This window comes from Thalassophryne amazonica, chromosome 5 (assembly GCF_902500255.1).
Source record: "Thalassophryne amazonica chromosome 5, fThaAma1.1, whole genome shotgun sequence".
NCBI lineage: Eukaryota > Metazoa > Chordata > Actinopteri > Batrachoidiformes > Batrachoididae > Thalassophryne > Thalassophryne amazonica.
Genome location: NC_047107.1, coordinates 5,356,217 through 5,382,098, shown reverse-complemented (window position 1 = coordinate 5,382,098; position 25,882 = coordinate 5,356,217). Strand labels below are relative to the sequence as shown.

The 25,882-nt window shown below is 42.2% G+C and overlaps 1 protein-coding gene across 1 annotated transcript in view; it reads right to left on the bottom strand.

Moving 5' to 3' along the window:
- Window positions 1–25,882, bottom strand: part of LOC117510061 (titin homolog) — an 85,281-nt gene that overhangs the window by 23,444 nt on the left and 35,955 nt on the right. Inside the window, exons 2-3 of the mRNA XM_034169674.1 lie at window positions 2,787–4,075; window positions 2,601–2,682 (exon numbers count right to left, since the gene is read on the bottom strand). Of these exons, the coding sequence (XP_034025565.1) occupies window positions 2,601–2,682; window positions 2,787–4,060 (1,356 nt within the window). The 5' untranslated portion in view covers window positions 4,061–4,075. The remainder of the gene's footprint in view (window positions 1–2,600; window positions 2,683–2,786; window positions 4,076–25,882) is intronic.

Genomic DNA, 25,882 nt, shown 5'->3' with positions numbered 1-25,882 from the left:
CTTCTTAAAGAAAAATTAACAGGTCTGTGTGAGCCAGAATTCTTGCTGGTTGGTAGGTGTTCAAATACTTATTTGCAGCAGTAACATACAAATAAATTATTAAAAGAAAAAAAAAAAAAAAAAATCATACAATGTGATTTCTGGTTTTTGTTGTTTTTTATTATGTCTCTCACAGTGGACATGCACCTAAGATGAAAATTTCAGACCCCTCCATGATTTCTAAGTGGGAGAACTTGCAAAATTGTAGGGTGTTCAAATACTTATTTTCCTCACACACACACACACACACACACACACACACACACCACACACACACACACACACACACACACACACACACACACACACACACACACACACACACACACACACACACACACAAATGGTATGTAACGTTTTGGGCACCCTGATGATTTCCATGATTTTCTTTTATAAATCATTGGTTGTTTGGATCAGCAATTTCAGTTAAATATATCATATAGCAGACAAACACAGTAATATTTGAGAAGTGAAATTAAGTTTATAGGATTAACAGAAAGTGTGCAATAATTCTTTAAACAAAATTAGGCACTTGCATAAATTTTGGCACCCCAACAGAAAAAAAAATACATCAATATTAAGTAGATCCTCCTTTTGCAGAAATAACAGCCTCTAAATGCTTCCTATAGCTTCCAATGAGAGTCTGGATTCTGGTTGAAGGTATTTTGGACCATTCTTCTTTACAAAACATCTCAGGTTTGTTGGTTTCCAAGCATGGACAACCCACTTAAAAATCACACCACAGATTTTCAATAATATTCTGGTCTGGGGACTGAGGTGGCCATTCCAGAATGTTGTTCCTCTGCATGAATGCCTTAGTAGATTTTGAGCAGTGTTTAGGGTCGTTGTCTTATTGAAAGATCCAGCCCCGGCACAACTTCAACTTTGTCACTGATTCATGAACACTGTTCTCAAGAATCTGCTGCTATTGACTGGAATCCATGTGACCCTTAACTTTAACAAGATTCCCAGTACCTGCACTGGCCACACAGCCCCACAGCATGATGGAACCACTTCCAAATTTTACTGTAGGTAGCAAGTGTTTTTCTTGGAATGCTGTGTTCTTTTTCAGCCATGCATACTGCCCCTTCTTATGTCCAAATAACTCAATTTTAGTTTCATCAGTTCACAGCACCTTATTCCAAAATGAAGCTGGCTTGTCCAAATGTCCTTTAGCATACCTCAAGTGAATGTTTGTGGCATGTACGCAGAAAAGGCTTCCTCTGCATTACAGCATCATACAGCATCTCTTTGTGAGAAGTGTGCTGTATAGTTGAACGATGCACAGACACACTATCTGCAGCAAGATCATGTTGTAGGTCTTTGGAGCAGGTCTGTGGGTTGACTATGACTGTTCTCACCATCCTTCACTTCAGCTTATCTGAGATTTTTCTTGGCCTGCCACTTCGGGTCTTAACTAGTACTGTACCTGCAGCCTTCCATTTCCTCACTATGTTCCTTACAGTGGAAACTGACAGCTGAAATCTCTGAGATAGCTTTTTGTATCCTTCCCCTAAACCATAATGTTGAACATTGTTTGTTTTCAGGTCATTTGATAGTTGTTTAGAGGCTCCCATGTTGCCACTCATTAGAAGAGATGCAAAGAGGGGAAACATTTGTAAATGGCCACCTTAAATACTCTTTCTCATGATTGGATTCACCTGTGTAAGGAGGTCAAGGGTCAGTGAGCTTCCCAAAACGTTTGCATACAACTGCATATGTCAGAGCAAAAACAATGTTTAAGTCTGAGCACTCTTTCTTATAACGCATCACATTTACAGTTTTATTTACAGTTGTGTTCAAAATAATAGCAGTGTGTTTGAACATAGTTTTACAATAGTAATAGCTTCTTATTCCCCCCCCCCCCCCCCCCCCCCCCCACACACACACCACACACACACACACACACACACACACACACACACACACACACACACACACACACACACACACTCTCTCATTCATTGGGAACACTGCACAGTCTATTTCAAATCAAAAGATGAAGAAAAATATATAAAATTTATTTTTACAGAAAGTGAAGTAAAAGGAATATGAGGCTGTTCCTTTATGGCATTTTTCTTCATGTTTTGATTTTGGAATAGAATGTGCAGTGTTCCGAGTGAATGTGTGTGCATGTTGGATGCGTGCGTGCGTGCGTGAAAATAAAAGCTATTACCAGGATTTTGATCATTACTTTTTAAAACACATTAAATACATACCATTGTTTGGGCTGTGATGGGCTTTTTTAAATAAAATTTATATAATGCTGTACACATTTGTTTGAGTTTAAAAAGCACAATTTTAGAAATTTTATGACAGAGAAGTCTAAATTCTTTTCTTTTTTATTTTAGAAATTTTATGACAGAGAAGTCTAAATTCTTTTCTTTTTTATTTGATGTCAAGTAAAATTAAAATGTATAAAAGAATGTATAAAAGGGTTCCCAAACTGGTTGATTTTTGTCCCACTGTGTGGACATCGCACTGATATTTCACACATATATTTGCAGTTCACCACACCAGGCTGAACTCAACAGACACTTAATGTCTAATCTGCCTCCTACCTTCCGCTGAGGTTCAGTGCTGCTCTCCGGGGGGTCCATCACCTCATGGAGGCCATGGTCTAGTGTCCTCTCAGCAGAGAATCTGATAAAAACATAAACATCACTGACAGAAACATTCATAAAGATGAAACAGACAAGGACACTGAACAATAGCAAGCCAAGAAGACATTTAATAACAGCTCTCACCTTTTGGTTAGGTTACGGGGCAAAGGGCGAGGCTTTGGTGCTGGTTTCTCTGGTGGACTCTGAGTTTGTGTTGTGTCTTCGGTCAGTTGTTTTATGAGCTGTTTAACACCCAGCTGAGGTTCAGTTTCAGGGACCAGCTCCACACCCGTGTGAGGACTTGATCCTTGGCCTGAATCAACTTCTGCTGGAGAAGGCAAAGAATCAAGGAGCAGACTTATTCTTCTCTTGACGCTAAGTCCACACTTATCCTCCTCCAATGGTCTTGCACCCAGTTCCTCTGTCTTTTTGTTGCCTTGGTCTGGCACTGTCAGTTTTGCTCCACCATCTTCAGGTATAGTACCTTTAAGGTTTTGCTCTTTTTCAGCCAATGGTGACTTCTCCTTTGGCTTCACTGTTGGACTTCTGTGGTGCAAAGAAAGGCCAATAGACTCAAACTTGGAAGTGAGATCAGCTGACAGAGGCTGCCTGCCAATCCAGCGAGAGGCAGGAACTGGTGAGTCTGTGTTGAATGGAGGCGGGGCAAAATAAATAGCCGAAACAGGCCTGGACCTGGAACTTCTTGGTTGTGGCCGCATTGGCACAGCACCATCAGGTTTCTGTTTGTCTTTTTCCTCTTGGCTCATCTGCATGAGGAAGCCCATGGACTTAGCTCTGGTAATAGAAGTCACACCACTACTGGATTTCTTATGGTCCTGCACTTCATTTTTAGTGGTTCCAGGCCACTCTGCTGCAGGAGCTTTGACGGGACTTTTGGCCAAATGTGATTTTCCAGGTTTGTGCCCGTCTGCTGGCAGAAGAGTGGCGGGTTTCTCAGTGTCTGTAGAGGGTCCTGGTTTCACTGGCTGGGCTACAGGCTTGGTTGTTTGGCCAGTAATCAGCAAGGAGGGTTTAAAGGAGGTAGGTGCAGGACGGTTGAGGTTGGTTGACACTGGCCGCAGTTTGTCAGTAACAACTGATGGTTGTGGTTTTGAAGTGCTTGAAGGTTCAGGTTTGTATCCAGCCAGCAGAGTAGACTCTGGTCTCGGCTTAGTTTGTGGCTTAGGTGCTAATATGGGCTTAATAGATGAGCTTTTCTCCAAAGAAAATGGTTTAGGACTGAGCAGTGGTTTGGGACCTGGGGGAGGTTTACTGGGCTCTGCAGAGATAACCAACTGATTGTTGGAAGGGATTTCAATAGGACTCATGTTGCTGGAGTCCGTTAAGGGACTGAAGTGAAGCCGTCCTACCACTGTTCTCCCTACGTTCCCAGACTGAATCTCCACTTGAGCAGCCATTCCCTCCACCAGCACCTTGAAGAAAGAGATTATTTTAAGGTTGCATAGTACTGGATTTCTGCAGATATTCAGTATTTCCAAACATACACTCCCTGATGCTGACACAGATATATACACAGTTTTTAATTTAATGGAAGAGCACTGATGTACCAGAATTAATCCAGTAATCTTCCTTTGATGACCGAGCTGTTGTTGATACAAACATAAAACAAGCCAGACAACATCTGACTGTATACCAGTCAACTCTGACAAATATCACAGAGGGACATTGTTTTTGCCATAAACTTATCATGAATGTGTAACCCACCCTTAAGCCCTGTAGAGTGCCGTGCATTTTTCCCCCTTTCTTTCTTATTAACTAGGTAATCCATTAATCCTAATTAATTATCAAATCCTAATTAATTAATATATTTATTTATTTATTGCACAGTATGTAAAACAATAAAAAAGTCCAGTCGAGGTAAGTGGCTCTTTGCAGCTTTGAATTCATCTTTTGTAGGTTTGAAGTCACCTTACAATCTGAGTTGAGTTTGAATCAAAATCAGAATCAAATTTATTGCCAAGTCAGTTAACACATACAAGAAATTTGATCTGAGGTTATTGGAGCATTAAGAAAAGAAAAACACTTATATAAGAAGTGAAAGAATCAAACAGACAAAACTATATATTCACTGTTACATAAATAAAGCGAAATGGAATGGGACAGCAGAGTGCAGGTGCAGCTAAGAAGAGCACACGCAGTGTCACTGGATGAGTCTCTTCTGCTTTCTGTTACAGTCTTGTGGAGAGGTTCTTTTGCTTGAAGCATCTGAATGAGGGATGATCACGCACAGAAAACCCTCCACCTGTAAAGCTGCTGCTGCTGTCCTCCACGCACGCTCTTAGCTGTCCACTCAGTCCACGTCAGGGCTGCAAGGGACCGAATGGAGGTAAAAGTGACGCCCTGTCCGCCTGCAGCCGCTGCTTTTTACCACACAACATGCGATTTATTTTATTTTATTGTTTACGTTGTTGTAGTCACAATTAACCAGCAAGATGGATACCTGTGTTTGACAGACTTAGCGGCCGGCAGACGCTCTCCGCTGTTCATCTGTTAGTGGTGTTTGCTCATTAACTTTGATATCAGGAGATTTTAAGTATGAATCGGGAAGTCGGGAGATAACTCTCCCAATCAGGAGACTTCAGACAATATCGGGAGAGTTGACAAGTAAGTGATTGTACCCCAAATATATAATTTTACTGATGGAAACAGTATCTCAAAGACAAAGAAATTATTTAAACTTGGACAAGATGAAACTTATACAACAGTGGAATTTAATGTGCGATATATTGAGAAGTGTTCGCATGTATAAAATAACAGGAAAAAGGCAAAATGTCAGACTGATCTAGACATACAGCTGTTTGGAGCGCATTTTGCCATCTTGGATTATTCTATGTGAAGGAGGAACCAGCTGATGCCACGGAACCTTCACTTGGATTGACAGGTGCGATGTCGCATCGTTCACCATTTGCATAAAACAGACTTCTCGTCTATTTTCGCCTTGCCTAGCTGCCGGCATAACAACCATAACAACCACTCATCTGTTGTTGTTGTGATTCTCTGGGCCTGAGCTCATTTGAAATGGACAGACGCAAAGTGGAAAAGTGTGCTGTGGTCTGACGAGTCCACATTTCAAATTGTCTTTGGAAATCATGGACGTTGTGTCCTCCGGACAAAAGAGGAAAAAGATCATCCAGATTGCTACCAGCACAAAGTTCAAAAGCCAGTATCTGTGATGGTATGGGGGTGTGTTAGTGCCCATGGTATGGGCAACTTACACATTTATGATGGCACCATCAATGCTGAAAGGTACATCCAAAGGTGCACCCTCTTGGCCCTTACTGGAATGAGTTGAATACTTCTGATCTACGAGATTGGGTATAAAACCATGAAGTCTTTTTGGCCGCTGCTCTGGCCAGAGTGCTCGTCTTTTACGCGATGCGATCCCACAGTCATCTTCGCTGCAGCATCAGTGACCTCACTTTGAAATTCTATCTGGTATCCACATTCTCTCATGTCCAATGCTGACTCCCTGGTTGTCTCATATGTGCGTCTCATATGTGGTGGCTGGTGCAATTTTGTAGACAGCAAAGCTTTAGCTTTATTGATAACTTGTCTTTGTTCTGGGGCAGCCGTGGCTTGTTGATGCTGGCCAGCCTTCACCCTACTGGGGAAGGTGCCGCCATCTTGTCTGCGAACATAGATAGAGCTCGACGGGGGGGTGGGGGTGGGTAACATTAGGAATTTACAGCAGGCCACAAAGCAGGTGATTAGAGACCCTGCAAGGCTTATGACATATGTGGGTGTGGAATCCATTAGCTTACCGGGGAAATTGGTGCAGAAAATCCCCTATGGTGACAGTGCAGTTTATCTGCCAGGGAGGGAAATTCAACAAGTTGAGACTGTGGCCTGCTTCCATAGAAATCATAGAGGGATATGCTTTGCGAACTTAATCCCCATTACTACACTGGATTAGAGCCCGACCGATATATTGGCCGGCCAATATTATCGGCCGATATAAGCCCTTTTCAAAGTACTCACCATCGGCCGAAATTTTGCCAATAAAACGCCGATAATTTCTCATAAACAGAACAATTACTGAAATAATGTTTATGTCGGCAATGTAAAGTGTACTTGCACCGTTTGTCCAGCAGATGGAGCTCTGACTCCATTCAACTGAGAGCTGCTTACACCCCTGCTTAAATGTGTTCATCACCGCCCCCGTAGTTCGCCGTCACGCTGCACTGATCGGCTTGACAAAAGCATACAAGTAAGTTTATAAGGATGTTGTTTGTAATAACTTTGTGATTACATTAACCCCACATTTCTCCCGTTTCAGTTCAACTCAGTTTGATTAACTCAGTTTACGTAGTAATGTGTCAAATGTGCTTCATTGTGTCGGTCACACTTTTTATTAAGCCCACGTTGTGTAGACCTAATTTCTAGCATGAAAAACTTTTGTTTACTGCTAAGAGGTTGAAACATTCAGATTCACTCGTCGTCCGGAAGGGTTCTGGGAATTACTGCCGTTCGCCTTGCGTTAAGGCCTGTTACCATATAATTTTGGACCGTTACGCTTATTTTGGACCGTGTAATCAACCGTTTCTGCAGCGCGACTCCAGTTTGAAGCGTGAATCACTGAAGCAATGCTTCGATTCAATGGATCGTGGCTCTCTGATTCGCTGCTCTTCAGAAGCGGTAAGTCCGCTTCTTAACCCCTCTCAAAGCCATTAAAAAATCATGAGTCATTTTTGTGTGTATTAAAGTCATTAACTGGGACTCGTCTTGTTGCAGTCAACAAACGAGAATTGTCCACTGTTCCTTTGTCACAGAATCAAACGCTGCGTGGCTCTCTGCTGAAACAGAGTCCGCTCGGAATTAATAACTTCAAAACGAATCGCCGCTTTAAATAAAATGACCTCTTACAAACATTGCAATACAGACAATAAACTACAATCGACTAAATGTAAAATGAAATGTCTATGAGCTGTAGAGCTCAGCTCATAGGTACGGAAATACATTCATGCTAATAATAATGTCTGAAAGGCAATGCTTTTGACAAAAACTAAGATTTTATTTCTGTTTATGTCCAGAGATCAAGGATCCACCATGTAGAGTTTATTATGTCCAGAGTTTAAGGATCCAGTAACCAATTTCATATTTATTTACTTTAAGACTCAATAAAATGTTGTTCAATTTCAATGTAATCAGCTTATAATGTGCCAAATTACAACAAAAGCCGTCTCAAGGTGCCTCACACAGAACAATTCAACATAAAAAATTTAAAGAAATTTAAAAAAACCTAAAACGACTCATAAAGAGAATAAAAATAGGTTTTTGATTTCCACCCAAAGGGACCAAGAATGAAGGGCGAATGTTTCAAGATTTGTTTAATAACTTTTTTTGTAATGTTATTTATCTTTTCCTTAGAGATTAACGCAACTTTGCACAGATTTTTTTTTGTACTAGACAGTTCTTTGTTACTGTTCTTGAAAATTTCACAATCACACTACAGGGTCTTGTGAAAAGAATCTTATTTTACTGTTATATGATAGTTTCCTCACATGTTATATCAGGGTCCATGTTTTCTTTTAAAATGTTCTACCAGCACTAAAACCAACCTCTGCTTGCACTAAGGTTGTTTGAAAGTTTTTTGTTCTTGAAAGTTGCAGAATAGAAAAATAAAGGAGTCTTGTGAAAATAATGTTTCTTAGTGTTTGTGTTTCTTTCCTCTCACAATTACTTGTCTGCAACTGATAAAGTTTTTCTACCTGTAATATAACCTATATCTAAGTTGCAGCAACAAGAGGTACAAGATCAGATGTATTTCACAACTCTTTTTAAGGATATGTATTTGCTAATTTCACAAAGGTTTAATTCTTGATTGCATTTTTTGAACTTGAAAATTCTTCTCTGTTATAAAGTTAATCAATATGAGGACAAAGCTTCAGCTTTTAGCTCATACCTTTTTTTTGTTAAGGGTCCAAAAAAGAACATTTTATTCATTAAAAAAAATAATATCGTCTGATTTATCGGCTATTGGCAAATCAGCCGATTTATCGATTATCTGCATTTTTTTTCATCCAAATATCGTTATTGGCATCGGCCTCAAAAAATACATATCGGTCTGGCTCTACATTGGATGATGTTGAAATTGAGGAAGCCCCAATGGTTGTTCCAGCAATATCAAAGATTTCGTGTCTGCTATCTACAACACATGTGGAATGTCTCAAACCTAAACCTACTTCTAGGCATCTTATATATGCTACTCTGGACCCACCCCTAAACCCAAACAGTTCAACTGTCAACCCCACTGAGGTCCTTAGTCTGGGTCTCATTAACAAAAGATCACTGTCCTCAAAATCATTGTTGATTAATGATCTAATTATTAATCATCACTTAGATATGACTGGGTTATGTGAGATCTGGCTTAAACCTACAGCTGTCATCCCATTAAATAAGGCCTGCCCACCAGCATACACATTTAGTCACATCCCTCGTAATACGAAGCAAGGCGGGGGTGTTGCTCTTATTTATAAATCTAGGTTTATCTTATTAGCTGTTGGGGGTCACAAATATAACTCATCTGAGCATCTGATTCTCCGTTCTGCTCAGGATATTACACATTGCCAAGGTCAGAAGAATAAAAATCAGCCTTATTACTTTGTCACTGTATATAAGCCTCCTGGCCCATATTCTGAATTCTTTGATGAATTTGGTGTGTTCATCTCTAACTTGTCAATTCGCACAGATAAGATTCTGATCATTGGTGACTTTAACGTTCATATAAATAAGTCTTCTGATCCCCTCTGCAAATCATTTATGGAAATTGTGGATGCATTTAGGATTTCGGCAATGCATTCGGGACTCGACGCACATTAGTGGAAATACCCTGGATTTGGTTCTCGCACATGGTATTGCTGTCACGAATATTGACATCATGCCTCATATCAGTGCTCTCTGATCACTCACTTATTAAGTTTGCAGTTTCGCTGCTGTGTTTAGTGGAACAACAACCTTATATATCGCCGTATATATTATACGTATATATACGGCGATGCATCAACTTCTCAACTAAGACTGAACTCGAAGCTAGACTGCCTGATGTCTTAGCTTCACATATGGCAAATACCCAATCAGTAGACAGTCTTGTGGATAGTTTAAACTCAGTGCTCAAAACTACACTCGACATGATTGCGCCACCTGTGTTAAAACCGTGCTACCCCAAAACACTGTTACCTTGGTTCGATGATTACCTGTGTGACCTCAAGCATAAAGCAAGAGGTCTAGAACGGAAATGGCATAGTTCAAAATTAGAATTATTCCACCTCACGTGGCGTGATGCTACCTTAGACTATAAGCATGCATTACTGGTTACAAAGCAGACCTATTACTCTGATTTGATCAACAAAAACAAGCAGAACTCAAAGTTCTTGTTCGACACGGTGGCAACACATTCATGGACAATCAGCTGTAGTTCGCTCTCCTTTTACAGCATAAGATTTCCTGGATTACTTTGAGAAGAAAATAGAAGACATTAGGTTAAACATATCCCAGCATGCCTCAACCCAGCCACTACATCCTGCTATTGAGGTGGGCACCATTACTGAGGTATTACCTAGATTTACAGAATTTGAGAGTATCTCTCGAGGCATGCTGACAAAACTCGTATCGTCAACAAAAAGCACAACCTGTTTATTTGATCCTATACCAACAAAACCGTTTAAGGACCTGTCACTCTTGAGCCGACTGTGCTGGAAATTATTCATCTTTCTTTGACTTCTGGGTCTGTTTCAATGTTTCAATTCTGCAGTGATTAAACCTTTACTTAAGGAAACTAATCTTGATGCTAGTGTATTGAAAAACTATCGGCAGGTATCAAATCTATCATTTTGCTCTAAAATTTTGGAAAAAGTGGTGTCACGGCAGCTCGTGGACTATCTTACTGAGACAACATCTCTCTGAGCCACTGCAGTCTACTTTTAGAAAATATCATTCCACAGAGATGGCTCTCACTAAGGGCCCTGTCCACCCACTGGCGTTTAGGAGGATTTGCGTATGGATTGCACACAAAATTAGTAATTCGCGATATAAACGATATACACGATATAAAAATGGTCTATGATAGAGATTTTAATTACATGCTCTATCGCGGTAACGCATGCTGATGACGTCAACTACCCGCGACCCGCTGCTGCATGCATCAAACAACATGGCGGAAGGCGAAACAGAGCATCAAGAACTCGTGAAAAAGACCAGTGCAACTTCCATTATTTGGAATTGTTTGGATTTAAACCGTCCGACGAAGAGCAGAAAACAATACTCTGCAGAATGTGTGGGGCAACAGTTTTAGCTAAGACCGGCAATACAACTAATCTGTTCTACCACCTCAAAGCAAAACACGCCATTGAATACCAAGAGTGCCAGCGAATGCAGGCGGCCCCAAGCTACAGTCACAAGAACATGGGACAGAAACAACAGAGACTGAACCAGTCCTCCATTGAACAATCATTTTCAAAAGGTACTCCTTACAATCGGAAAAGCCCACGATGGAACGACATTACGAGGGCTATAACTGTTTACTTGTGTAAGGACATGGTACCCTTTCAAACCATAGAGAGACACGGCTTTAAAACCATGATCGGAGCTATTGAGCCACGATACGAGCTGCCAAGCCGCAAATACTTTACAGAAACAGAGATGCCAAGATTATATTCCGAGTTTCGCGAAAAGGTTGAAAGAGAGCTTTGTGGTTTGAAGTACTTTGCCACTACAGCGGACCTTTGGTCAAGCCGAACCATGGACCCTTTCCTCAGCCTGACCATTCACTATATAACAGACAATTGGAATCTTGGGAGCCGGTGTTTGCAGACGTTGTACTTCCCTACTGAACATACGGCCGAGGAGATAGCACAAGGACTCAAAGACGCACTCGAGTCATGGGGTTTTAAGGAAGAAAGCCAAGTGTGCATCACCACTGATAATGAAGCGAACGTGGTCAAAGCAGCGTCTCTGAATGACTGGACCAGGCTGCAGTGCTTTGGACATAGGCTGCACCTCGCCATCGGTAGGTTAAGTATTTAGTGCATAATGTTATAATATTTTAACATCTTGCTGTAGTAGGGATGGGTATCGAGAACCGGTTCCTTTCGGGTATTGTTAAGAAATGATTCGATCCACCAACATCAATAACCTTTTTACTTAATGATTCCCTTATCGGTCCTTCAGTGTTTGGGGGTGTTTGTCAGGAAAATTATAATTTTTCTACATTAATTACAGACCCTGCAGCGGGTCTGTAATCAACTTTTCTGCAGCGCGGCTTTGGTTTGAACCTTGAACCAATCGAAGCAGTGATTCGCAGATCGAACCAGTGCTTCGATCATTGCTTCGTTGATTAATTTTTTCTTTCATTTTCCCCCACTAAAACCCTAAAAATGCTGTTTAGTTTACATATGTGCCTTATACTGTAAGTATTCCAATTGTGTTTTCATTTTGCACTGTTACTTGGTCACAGTAAAAAGAGGCTCCTCACCCTCTCGCAGTGTCAGTGACTGACAGCCATAGTACACTTTTGAAGCTGGATGTACTTGTACCCAAACAGGATTTCAAGTACTATATTGATAATAGGAAGGTGGTTCTAAATGTTAAGTGTCTACTCCCCACGGTTTGCCCCCAGTTGGAAAACATGGGAAATAGAGGTCAGTGTGAGGTCAGTTAAGAGACGTGTACAAACTGAGCCTGGACACCTGCTTATAACACATACAGGTGTATGTAAAAAGGCACCCCTGATGATTTTCATGATTTTCTTTTATAAATCATTGGTTGGCTGGATCAAAAATTTCAGTTAAATACACTCAACAAAAATATAAACGCAACACTTTTGGTTTTGCTCCCATTTTGTATGAGATGAACTCAAAGATCTAAAACTTTTTCCACATACACAATATCACCATTTCCCTCAAATATTGTTCACAAACCAGTCTAAATCTGTGATAGTGAGCACTTCTCCTTTGCTGAGATAATCCATCCCACCTCACAGGTGTGCCATACCAAGATGCTGATTAGACACCATGATTAGTGCACAGGTGTGCCTTAGACTGCCCACAATAAAAGGCCACTCTGAAAGGTGCAGTTTTATCACACAGCACAATGCCACAGATGTCGACAACGACCCTAAACACTGCTCTAAATCTCCTAAGGCATTCATGCAGAGGAACAAGTACAACATTCTGGAATGGCCATCTCAGTCCCCAGACCTGAATATTATTGAAAATCTGTGGTGTGATTTTAAGCGGGCTGTCCATGCTCAGAAACCAACAACCCTGACTGAACTGGAGATGTTTTGTAAAGAAGAATGGTCCAAAATACCTTCAACCAGAATCCAGACTCTCACTGGAAGCTATAGGAAACATTTAGAGGCTGTTATTTCTGCAAAAGGAGGATCTACTAAATACTGAAGTATTTTTTTCTGTTGGAGTGCCCAAATTTATGCACCTGCCTAATTTTTTTTAAAGAATTATTGCACACTGTATAAACTTGATTTCACTTCTCAAATATTACTGCGTTTGTCTGCTATATATTTAACTGAAACTGCTGATACAAACAACCAATGATTTATAAAGGAAAATCATCAAGGGGTGCCCAAAATTTTGCATACCACTATATATATATAGAGAGAGAGAGAGAGAGAGAGAGAGAGAGAGAGAGAGAGAGAGAGAGAGAGAGAGAGAGAGAGAGAGAGAGAGAGAGAGCCCGTTATCATGAATAAATACTGAAACAATCATCGCCAAGAAATTGGCATCCTGTTTAGAAAAAATATTGCCATGAATAATACATTAAGAGTCGACATCTACCAATAATATCAGAAAACTTCTCAATCTCATTAGCAAAACAGCGTAGCAATACAAAGGCAATAGTGGTGTCATTGGATACAGAAAAAGCCTTTGACAGAGTCAACTGGAATTCTCTTATTAGAGTCATTCACAAATTTGTCAATTTATTCATTGGATCACAGCTCTATAACTCACCAAAGGCCACAGTCACAAGTAACGAGATTACCTCTCAAAGTTTCACATTGCAAAGAGGGACTAGACAAGGCTGCCCGCTTTTATTATTAACTATTATTCGCAATATTTATCAAACCTCTTGTGGTTACAGTTCGTCAGAACATTAACATCAATGGTATCAACTCCTCAATATCTGACCACAAAATCAATTTATATGCTGATGATGTACTATATATCCAAGAACCCCCACAGTCACTACAGGAAGTATTTTAAACTGATAACTACTTTTTCACAATTACCAGATTACTTCATAAATTGGCCAAAATCACTGATTCTTCCTTTAACTAAGGATTCATGGAATCCTGCACCCCAACATTCACACTAAACCTTTTCCACTGGCAATATTAAGTACCTAGGCATAAAGATCTTTTTTAAATTAAGAGAGTTAGTTTGCATTATAAATGGTAAATGGACTGCATTTATATAGCGCTTTTCCATCTGCATCAGACACTCAAAGCGCTTTACAAGTAATGCCTCACATTCATCCCGATGTCAGGGTGCTGCCATGCAAGGCGCTCACTATGCCCAAGGGCCCTTAGTGATTTTCCAGTCAGGCTGGGATTTGAACTGAGGATCTTCTGGTCTCAAGTCCAACGCCTTAACCACTAGGCCATCACCTCCCCCACATGAACTTTGTCCCACTTATTAACAAAATCTGTAATGATTTGAAACGATGGAACAACCTCCCCATCTCCCTATTAGGATGAATAGCAACTATCAAAAATAAAATATTACCACAAATTACCTTTTTTTAATGATTCCATTCAAACCCACAGTTAAATGGTTTCAGTCATTAGATTCTGCCATTTCAAAGTTTTACTGGAAAAATAAAAAGCTAAAAAGTCTAGCTACTCTTCAGAAAAATAAGCACCAAATTTTCTACATTACTATCTCTCGAACCAGACACAATACTTGATTAAATGGATTCATCCTGATCCAGTCGACAACTCCTGGATAGAATTAGAACAGTTAGAATGTAACAACATCAAACTCTCAGATTTACCCTTTATTACTACTTCCATTAAACACTATAAATGTTTTAAAAGTCCACTGATTTATTCCATGCTGAATACCTGGTGGAAAACTTTAGAAATTACAAACTTACTCATGGAAATTTGTATAGATGCTCCTATTTGGCACAACCCAGACTTCAAGAGCAATGAAGCAACTCTTCATGTCAGTATATGGGAACAGAAAGGAATTACACACCTTCATCATCTCTATCAAAATAACATGAAAATTCAGTAAGGTATATCTTACATATTATATTCCAATTCTAAGGTGGAACTATGCTAGTATATAAAGGTATATCTAAATATCTAAAAGGGAGAGTAAAATAGGAGAGTAGAAAAGAGTAGAGTAGAGCCACTTAGGTGCCTGGTCATGTCATTTAATAACTTGATGCAGAGGTTTGGAATTATAGGAGGAAATTTTATTCATTACCATAACGTAAAGTATGCAGTGATGTCAGACTTTCAGACCCGTCAGTGCCCAACACAACCACCCACATTAGTGACAGACATCAAGAACCTCCTCCCAATAGGGCTGCAGCTATCGATTATTTTAGTAATCGAGTATTCTGGAAATAAATTGAGTAATCAGATAAAAAGTACTTTACATTTTTAAACATCATCAATAGTCCAGGGCTCTCCCTAATAAGGAACGGCACAATGGCGCTGCGCCAAAGTCTTGACATTTTGCTGAAATGGTGATGAGATACGTCTTTGTTTTGTTTTATTAACCATTTTTAAGTTTTTTTTTTTATGTTGGTGGACAGGGTCCCTGCATGATTTTTTTAATCCCTCTTTCTCTATGATTCAGCAGATGCATTTCAGCTGGAGGTTGAACATGCAAGCCTCAAAGTCAGGTTTTTTTAAAATTTAATTTTATTTATTTAAGTATTTATTTTATTATAGTGTTTAGGGGTGGTAGCCAAGTGGTTAATGCGCTTGGTTTCAGTTCAGAAGGTTCCAGGTTCAAATCCCACTCCTGCCACATTTCTCCATGTAACGTGGAGTTGCGTCAGGAAGGGCATCCGGCGTAAAATTTGTGCCAATTCAACATGCAGATCCACCTTGGATTTGCTGTGGCGACCCCAAGTGCAAACACGGGAGCAGCCGAAGGGACTTACTTTTTATTTTATTATAGTGTTTGTGAAGCATTGTGTGTTGCCCAAAAAAGCAAAAATTAAAAAGTGAAACACTCAGTGAGTCTGAGCAAAGAGCAGAGAGACAGCAGCCAGCTGCCGGGTGAACAGTCAGTCCCCACGTAGAGTGGACAGTGTGTTTTTAAAAAAGAGACAAACACATTGCTTCACTTTAAATGTGCAGTCAGTCTATTTCAGATGATCAGTGTGGACCGTCTTTCTCTTAAAAGGCTATGTTTTACTCTGTGTGTCATGTTGGAAAGGTGTAGCTATTGTTGCTAATTTGATTAGCTGTTATGCTCTAGTCTCCTCCTGTTTTTTTTCTGGGGATGTTACAGTGTCACACACGGGCCTGGCATATGTACTACAACGTTAAATGAAGCTTTGAGGCACAGAATTTGCCTCAAATATTTTTTGGAATCAAATTATTCGAGTTACTTGACTAATCGTTTCAGCCCTACTTCCAAATAAAGAAAACTGTCAAAGGCATGTAAGTTAATATCATGCGTGGACACTGCTTTACATTTACCTGGTTCAAAATGAAGGATGGACTTCCTCCTCACATCGGACCCTGACCACTGGACAAAGATTTATAAAAACACACTTACAACTCATCCAATACAAAATTCATCATAGAACACACACACCAAACAATATAAGATTTATAAAATGGGCTTCTCAGACTCTGATGTTTGTGAACACTGCAAGTTAAACACCACCGACACCTATTTTCATGCTCTTTGGCTCTGTTCACCTGTCCAGTTGTTTTGGTCAAAAATCACTGAAAAAAAATTATCTTCCATCTCAGGATACAGAATCACCTTATCTCCTAATTTATGTTTACTTGGAGATACAACAGTCATTGAACTGCCAACTAAACAATCTAAAACTATACTTGCAGCACTGACTATTACCCCCCACCAAAAAAAATTAAAGTAAGTCCCTTCGGCTGCTCCCTTGTTTGCACTCGGGGTCGCCACAGCAAATCCAAGGTAGATCTGCATGTTGAATTGGCATAGGTTTTACGCCAGATGCCCTTTCTGACGCAACTCCACATTACATGGAGAAATGTGGCAGGGGTGGGATGTGAACCCGAAACCTTCTGCACTGAAACCAAGCGCATTAACCACTTGGCCACCACCCCTATACTGCTGAATTGGAAAGATAAACAACCAATCGACTAGTTTTGACTAGGTTTGACGACTAGTCAAACCTCCTTTTCCAATATATACCTATGAAAAAAAATATCCGCTTCATCAAGAAACCAATTACCACAACTGAATGAAACATAATCCTTTATTTATTAACTCATTAAATTTGAATTAGAATTTGGCGGTCTGATTTTTACCTGTTAGGGAATGCCACTCTTGCACCCGTTAATGTACTGTCTAGTGGATTTTTATTTTATTTTTGCACCGTTGTCGTGCGTTCGCTGTTGCCGTGCGTTACTTGCGCTGCTTCATGGCCTGTCTGGTGCCTTAACTAAAGCACTCCTTCTGCTGAATCACCTCTAAATTATTTACACATTATTCACTTTGCGTGTTTTTAGGAATCCACTAGGTTGCGTAGCTACTAGCTTTTAGCCGATTTAGCATGGCGGCTTCTCCTGTCTCTCCCGCACTTTTCTGCTCTGGTTGTGAAATGTTTAGCTGTTCCTCGGCCTCCTTTAGCAGTAATGGTACTTGTAATAAGTGCAGCTTATTCGTAGCTTTGGAGGCCAGGCTGGGCGAATTGGAGACTCGGCTCCGCACCGTGGAAAATTCTACAGCTAACCAGGCCCCTGTAGTCGGTGCGGACCAAGGTGGCTTAGCCACCGTTAGTTCCCCCCTGGCGGATCCCGGGCAGTCGGGAAAGCAGGCCGACTGGGTGACTGTGAGGAGGAAGCGTAGCCCTAAACAGAAGCCCCGTGTACACCGTCAACCCGTGCACATCTCTAACCGTTTTTCCCCACTCGACGATACACTCGCCGAGGATCAAACTCTGGTTATTGGCGACTCTGTTTTGAGAAATGTGAAGTTAGCGACACCAGCAACCATTGTCAATTGTCTTCCGGGGGCCAGAGCAGGCGACATTGAAGGAAATTTGAAATTGCTGGCTAAGGCTAAGCGTAAATTTGGTAAGATTGTAATTCACGTCGGCAGTAATGACACTCGGTTACGCCAATCGGAGGTCACTAAAATTAACATTAAATCGGTGTGTAACTTTGCAAAAACAATGTCGGACTCTGTTGTTTTCTCTGGGCCCCTCCCCAATCAGACCGGGAGTGACATGTTTAGCCGCATGTTCTCCTTGAATTGCTGGCTGTCTGAGTGGTGTCCAAAAAATGAGGTGGGCTTCATTGATAATTGGCAAAGCTTCTGGGGAAAACCTGGTCTTGTTAGGAGAGACGGCATCCATCCCACTTTAGATGGAGCAGCTCTCATTTCTAGAAATCTGGCCAATTTTCTTGGATCCTCCAAACTGTGACTGTCTAGCGTTGGGACCAGGAGGCAGAGCTGTGGTCTTATACACCTCTCTGCAGCTTCTCTCCCCCTGCCATCCCCTCATTACCCCATCCCCGTAGAGACGGTGCCTGCTTCCAGACCACCAATAACCAGCAAAAATCTATTTAAGCAAAAAAATTCAAAAAGAAAAAATAATATAGCACCTTCAACTGCACCACAGACTAAAACAGTTAAATGTGGTCTATTAAACATTAGGTCTCTCTCTTCTAAGTCCCTGTTGGTAAATGATATAATAATTGATCAACGTATTGATTTATTCTGCCTAACAGAAACCTGGTTACAGCAGGATGAATATGTTAGTTTAAATGAGTCAACACCCCCGAGTCACACTAACTGTCAGAATGCTCGTAGCACGGGCCGGGGCGGAGGATTAGCAGCAATCTTCCATTCCAGCTTATTAATTAATCAAAAACCTAGACAGAGCTTTAATTCATTTGAAAGCTTGTCTCTTAGTCTTTTCCATCCAAATTGGAAGGCCCAAAAACCAATTTTATTTGTTATTATCTATCGTCCACCTGGTCGTTACTGTGAGTTTCTCTGTGAATTTTCAGACCTTCTGTCTGACTTAGTGCTTAGCTCAGATAAGATACTTATAGTGGGCGATTTTAACATCCACACAGATGCTGAGAATGACAGCCTCAACACTGCATTTAATCTATTATTAGACTCTATTGGCTTTGCTCAAAAAGTAAATGAGTCCACCCACCACTTTAATCATATCTTAGATCTTGTTTTGACTTATGGTATGGAAATAGAAGACTTAACAGTATTCCCTGAAAACTCCCTTCTGTCTGATCATTTTTTAATAACATTTACATTTACCCTGATGGACTACCCTGCAGTGGGGAATAAGTTTCATTACACTAGAAGTCTTTCAGAAAGCGCTGTAACTAGGTTTAAGGATATGATTCCTTCTTTATGTTCTCTATTGTCATATACCAACACAGAGCAGAGTAGCTACCTAAACTCTGTAAGGGAGTTAGAGTATCTCGTCAATAGTTTTACATCCTCATTGAAGACAACTTTGGATGCTGTAGCTCCTCTGAAAAAGAGAGCTTTAAATCAGAAGTGTCTGACTCCGTGGTATAACTCACAAACTCGTAGCTTAAAGCAGATAACCCGTAAGTTGGAGAGGAAATGGCGTCTCACTAATTTAGAAGATCTTCACTTAGCCTGGAAAAAGAGTTTGTTGCTCTATAAAAAAGCCCTCCGTAAAGCTAGGACATCTTTCTACTCATCACTAATTGAAGAAAATAAGAACAACCCCAGGTTTCTTTTCAGCACTGTAGCCAGGCTGACAAAGAGTCAGAGCTCTATTGAGCTGAGTATTCCATTAACTTTAACTAGTAATGACTTCATGACTTTCTTTGCTAACAAAATTTTGACTATTAGAGAAAAAATTACTCATAACCATCCCAAAGATGTATCGTTATCTTTGGCTGCTTTCAGTGATGCCGGTATTTGGTTAGACTGTTTCTCTCCGATTGTTCTGTCTGAGTTATTTTCATTAGTTACTTCATCCAAACCATCAACATGTTTATTAGACCCCATTCCTGCCAGGCTGCTCAAGGAAGTCCTACCATTATTTAATGCTTCAATCTTAAATATGATCAACTTATCTTTGTTAGTTGGCTATGTACCACAGGCTTTTAAGGTGGCAGTAATTAAACCATTACTTAAAAAGCCATCACTTGACCCAGCTATTTTAGCTAATTATAGGCCAATCTCCAACCTTCCTTTTCTCTCAAAGATTCTTGAGAGGGTAGTTGTAAAACAGCTAACTGATCACCTGCAGAGGAATGGTCTATTTGAAGAGGTTCAGTCAGGTTTTAGAATTCATCATAGTACAGAAACAGCATTAGTGAAGGTTACAAATGATCTTCTTATGGCTTCGGACAGTGGACTTATCTCTGTGCTTGTTCTGTTGGACCTCAGTGCTGCTTTTGATACTGTTGACCATAAAATTTTATTACAGAGATTAGAGCATGTCATAGGTATTAAAGGCACTGCGCTGCGGTGGTTTGAATCATATTTGTCTAATAGATTACAGTTTGTTCATGTAAATGGGGAATCTTCTTCACAGACTAAAGTTAATTATGGAGTTCCACAAGGTTCTGTGCTAGGACCAATTTTATTCACTTTATACATGCTTCCCTTAGGCAGTATTATTAGACGGTATTGCTTGAATTTTCATTGTTACGCAGATGATACCCAGCTTTATCTATCCATGAAGCCAGAGGACACACACCAATTAGCTAAACTGCAGGATTGTCTTACAGACATAAAGACATGGATGACCTCTAATTTCCTGCTTTTAAACTCAGATAAAACTGAAGTTATTGTACTTGGCCCCACAAATCTTAGAAGCATGGTGTCTAACCAGATCTTTACTCTGGATGGCATTTCCCTGACCTCTAGTAATACTGTGAGAAATCTTGGAGTCATTTTTGATCAGGATATGTCATTCAAAGCGCATATTAAACAAATATGTAGGACTGCCTTTTTGCATTTACGCAATATCTCTAAAATCAGAAAGGTCTTGTCTCAGAGTGATGCTGAAAAACTAATTCATGCATTTATTTCCTCTAGGCTGGACTATTGTAATTCTTTATTATCAGGTTGTCCTAAAAGTTCCCTAAAAAGCCTTCAGTTAATTCAAAATGCTGCAGCTAGAGTACTGACGGGGACTAGCAGGAGAGAGCATATCTCACCCATGTTGGCCTCTCTTCATTGGCTTCCTGTTAATTCTAGAATAGAATTTAAAATTCTTCTTCTTACTTATAAGGTTTTGAATAATCAGGTCCCATCTTATCTCAGGGACCTCGTAGTACCATATCACCCTAATAGAGCGCTTCGCTCTCAGACTGCAGGCTTACTTGTAGTTCCTAGGGTTTGTAAGAGTAGAATGGGAGGCAGAGCCTTCAGCTTTCAGGCTCCTCTCCTGTGGAACCAGCTCCCAATTCAGATCAGGGAGACAGATACCCTCTCTACTTTTAAGATTAGGCTTAAAACTTTCCTTTTCGCTAAGGCTTATAGTTAGGGCTGGATCGGGTGACCCTGGACTATCCCTTGGTTATGCTGCTTTAGACGTAGACTGTGGGGGGGTTCCCATGATGCACTGTTTCTTTCTCTTTTTGCTCTGTATGCATCACTCCGCATTTAATCATTAGTGATCGATCTCTGCCCCCCTCCACAGCATGTCTTTTTCCTGGTTCTTTCCCTCAGCCCCAACCAGTCTCAGCAGAAGACTGCCCCTCCCTGAGCCTGGTTCTGCTGGAGGTTTCTTCCTGTTAAGAGGGAGTTTTTCCTTCCCACTGTTGCCAAGTGCTTGCTCACAGGGGGTCGTTTTGACCGTTGGGGTTTTTCATGATTGTTGTATGGCCTTGCCTTACAATATAAAGCGCCTTGGGGCAACTGTTTGTTGTGATTTGGCGCTATATAAAAAAAAAGTTGATTGATTGATTGATATTAATATTAGATTATGAGTCCTTTCTTTTATTGTTGATCCACTAACTCTTCTCTCTTGTGCTGCAGATCCAGGTTGCAGCTCTTGTGGTACTCGTTATCAGAGAATGACGTTATGTGTTTTTTTTCTTGAAAATGTTAGCATTAGTCCCTCCAGCGTGTCCTGGGTCTTCCCCGGGGCCTCCTCCCAATGGGACGTGCCCGGAACACCTCTCCAGTGAGGCGTCCAGAGGGCATCCGGAAAAGATGCCTGAGCCACCTCAGCTGGCTACTTTCGACGTGGAGGAGCAGCGGCTCGACTCCGAGGTCCTCCCGAGTGACCGAGCTCCTCACCCTATCTCTAAGGGAGCGCCCAGCCACCCAGCGGAGGAAACTCATCTCGGCCGCTTGTCCTCGTGATCTCATTCTTTCGGTCATGAGCTAAATCTCACAACCATAGTTCAAGGTCGGAACGTAGATCGATCGGTAAAGCAAGAGTTTTGCCCCCCTGTTCAGCTCTCTCTTCACCACGACGGTCCGATACAGTGACCGCATCATCACTGCAGACGTTGCACCAATCGGTCTGTCGATCGCACGCTCCATCCGTCCCTCGCTCGTGAACAAGACCCCGAGATACTTAAACTCCTCCACTTGAGGCAAGGACACTCCACCGACCTGAAGTGGGCAAGGCACCTTTTTCCGGTCGAGAATGCTGGAGGGACTATGTCTCTCGGCTGGCTTGGGAACGCCTCGGGTTTCCCCCAGAGGAGCTGGGGGAGGTGAGTGTGGATCGGGAGGTCTGGGCAGCTTTGCTTGAGCTGCTACCCCCGCAACCCGACTCCGGAAAAAGCAGAGGAAAATGGATGGATGGATGGATGATATCAGCATTAGTGGGTAGCTCCTTGGGTATGATGGTGCTGTAGCCTGATGCATGCGGAGATGGTTTGGTTGTCCTGATAGTGGGGTACTGGATTTGCTTGGAGATGTGGGAACAGGGGTGGGGCTTCAGGGGTCTACTCTGCCATGTGAGGGCTGGGGTCAGGTGCCTCTCCCAGGAGTTCGGGGCATGGGTGGTCTTCCACCCCCCTGCCTCTCCCTCAGGGTTGGTGGGGCCCGCCTGTCTCCCTCCGGCTCCTCAGTTGCCCCTGCCACTCTTGCAACTCATCCTAGGCCTTCTCTGGTCAGGGAACTGCCCTGAGGGGTGGCTCATCCTTCTCCAGCTGCCTTCTCTGGCCCCCTGTTATGTTTGTTCTTCCCCTGGGCTTCCAGTGGTCCTCCAGGACTGCCCGCCGTCTCCCCGTCTCGTGGCTGCACTGGTGCCTCCCTTGGGTCTAGGGGGTAGGTCGCGGGGTCCAGTGGGGCCGGTGTGTAGCCCACTCACTGCACAGTGCCTCTCCCCTCCATCAGCTGCTTGGGGTTAGGCCTCACGTCACACCCTTTTAATGCACTTCACTAGCTTAGTACTTGCACGCACGTTATACTAGGTTTTAAGTAGCACATTATAGGTGTAGCAAAGCAGAAAAGTTACTCCTAATCGTCAAAATAATTAGAAATCATGAATAAACATGTCGGACGTCTGACACCACCCTCGGAGTTTCACCCAGGGAATTCGACAATTTGAATAACATCAACTCAAGACACACAGGTTCGTTGCAAGTGAGACAGAGAAGTGGTTCCCAAATATAAAAAAAGAATTTATTTACAATAAGATTTCTAATTAAAAGGACAATTTTATGAACACTAATTTAAAACACTACTGATCATGACCACATGAGGGCGCCCTTGCATCACGCAGCCCGGCAGCACACGCAGCTGTCAGCCTGAAGCTGTCAGTTTTCCAACTGTCAACACTAAGCGTATAAAGCGGTCGCAGCAAACAGGGCACATCCACCGGTCTCACAGGACGAAGTCTTTCAGCAGAGCACCAGAGCAAAGCAGCAGGGCCTCCTTCCACAGCTTGGTCCAAAGTCCTACATTTTAAACAGATAAATATAAATAACAAATATCTGAAAGAGGAGTTTAACTTCTCGCTGTACATACCGAACCATCCGTCACAGCAATCAGCTGTAACTCGACACCGCCCTAGACTGTCAAAAGCACCACAAACACTTAAGCTCTGCCAACGACATCCCACACAGAGGTCTCTAAACAACAAAACCATTTTCTTAAACACTCCACACCTCAACGAGCCTGCAGCTGTGGCCAGCGCCTACCTGTCTCCACGGTACGTGGAAGTGAACACGTCCAGACACCTGTAGTCAATCTCCAGAAAGAGAGAGAAGGGCGCACACTACCTTCTTTTATAAGAAACACTCCCCTACCCCAATTAGCTGCACTCAATCCACCAGCTGAACATCATTAAGGTCATCCATCTTGCTACAATCCACCCCCACAAACTGAATCGTCGTCCCGACGATGGAATAGCCCCATTCCATAACCTTATTCGTGCCATCTACATTACATAGGACCAGAAGGACCCACTTGCACTGCAGACCGTGGAAGATGAACATTAGAATCGTGACCCTAGTTGTCCATCGAAGTGCAACTCCTTCAATAGTGGGGAGGAAAGACGTACTAGGCTCCACTGGCAAAGATGGCACAACAACCGCTGGATTCGCCGGTGGACTCAGCTGCGGAGAAGCAGGTAAACTCACAACCTCCGGCCCCCTCCACCTGAGGGGCAACCAGGGTCACCTCTTCCGCAACCTCCAGCTGAGGAGCAGGCTGGTTTACCACTTCCCGCACAACTGAGGTAGACATAGGGTCTTCAGACCCTGACACCACCCACCCGCCATTACATCACCACCTGTCCTCTAATGGCTCTGCCGGGGTGGAGAAAACTCCACTGAAGGCAGAGAATGGACCACAGCCTCATCAAGGGACCCAGCCCCTACCACTGCCTTCAACAAAGAGCGATGAACCTGCTTGGCTCTGGTTAAATCATCTTTAGGGACGATCATATAAACCGTCCTTTCTTCCTGTGGTGCCCTCAGGACACAATACATCACAGAGGACCACTGATCTTGGATCTTATGACAGCCCGTACCCCAAACTCTCGCAACCAAACAAACTGGCCATTCTTCAAGGGAACATCACGGACACGCTGATCCCGAGCTCCATCAAAAGCCATCTGTAAGTGGGTCTGGTGCTCCCGGATCCACTCATGAACAAAACCACCCACAGGCTCCTGAACTCAACCCAACAGAAAATCAACTGGGAGTCTTGGCTCCTGACCAAACATCAACAGAAAAGGAGACTCACCAGTTGCCTCATGCGGCGTAGTGTTGTAAGCATACAAAACCTGGGGCAAACAGGAACCCCAATGATGCACACTAAGTTTCACCTTTAACCCCTCATGTTGCAAATGCTCCAGCACCACCCTCAACCTATCCAGATGTTGCTCAATAGTAGAGGAAAAAAACCACAATGTCATCCAAATACAACAATAAGGACAGACACTGCTGGTCACTAAAATCCTCTGCATCAGTCTCTGAAAAGTACCAGGAGAGTTGCAAAGTCTAAAGGGCATACGGTTCCACTTGAACAAACCAAAAGGCGTGCAAAAAGCCGTCTTATGACAATCAGCCTCCGCCACAGGAACCCGGTTATACCCACTCACCAGATCCATGGTAGAGAACCAATAAGCCCCAGTGAGGGCATCCAAAGACTCCTCAATCTGAGGCAAAGGGAAGGCATCCTTCCTGGTTTTTCCATTCAGGAGCCTGTAGTCAACACACATATGCAAACTGCCATCCTTTTTCTTAACCAGCACAATAGGAGAGGCATAAGGACTGCTACTCTCCCTAATAACTTGTGCTCCAAGCAGCTGATTGATGTGATCTTTGACCACATCATACTCAGATCATGGAATTCTGCGGTACCGCTGTCGCACTGGAACATCATCCAGGAGCGGAATTTCATGCAATATTAGGTCAGTACAACCCAGATCCCCATCTTGGGCTGAAAAGACAGAACTAAACTGACCGAACAATGCTCTCACCTTACCTTGAACTTCCAAAGGTAAGTGGCCCAACTCCAGGGCTGCAATCTGATCCTGCGCTGATGGAGAAATGCACTGAACACACTTTGAACATGATCTAAACATGACCTCGCACTTTGAAC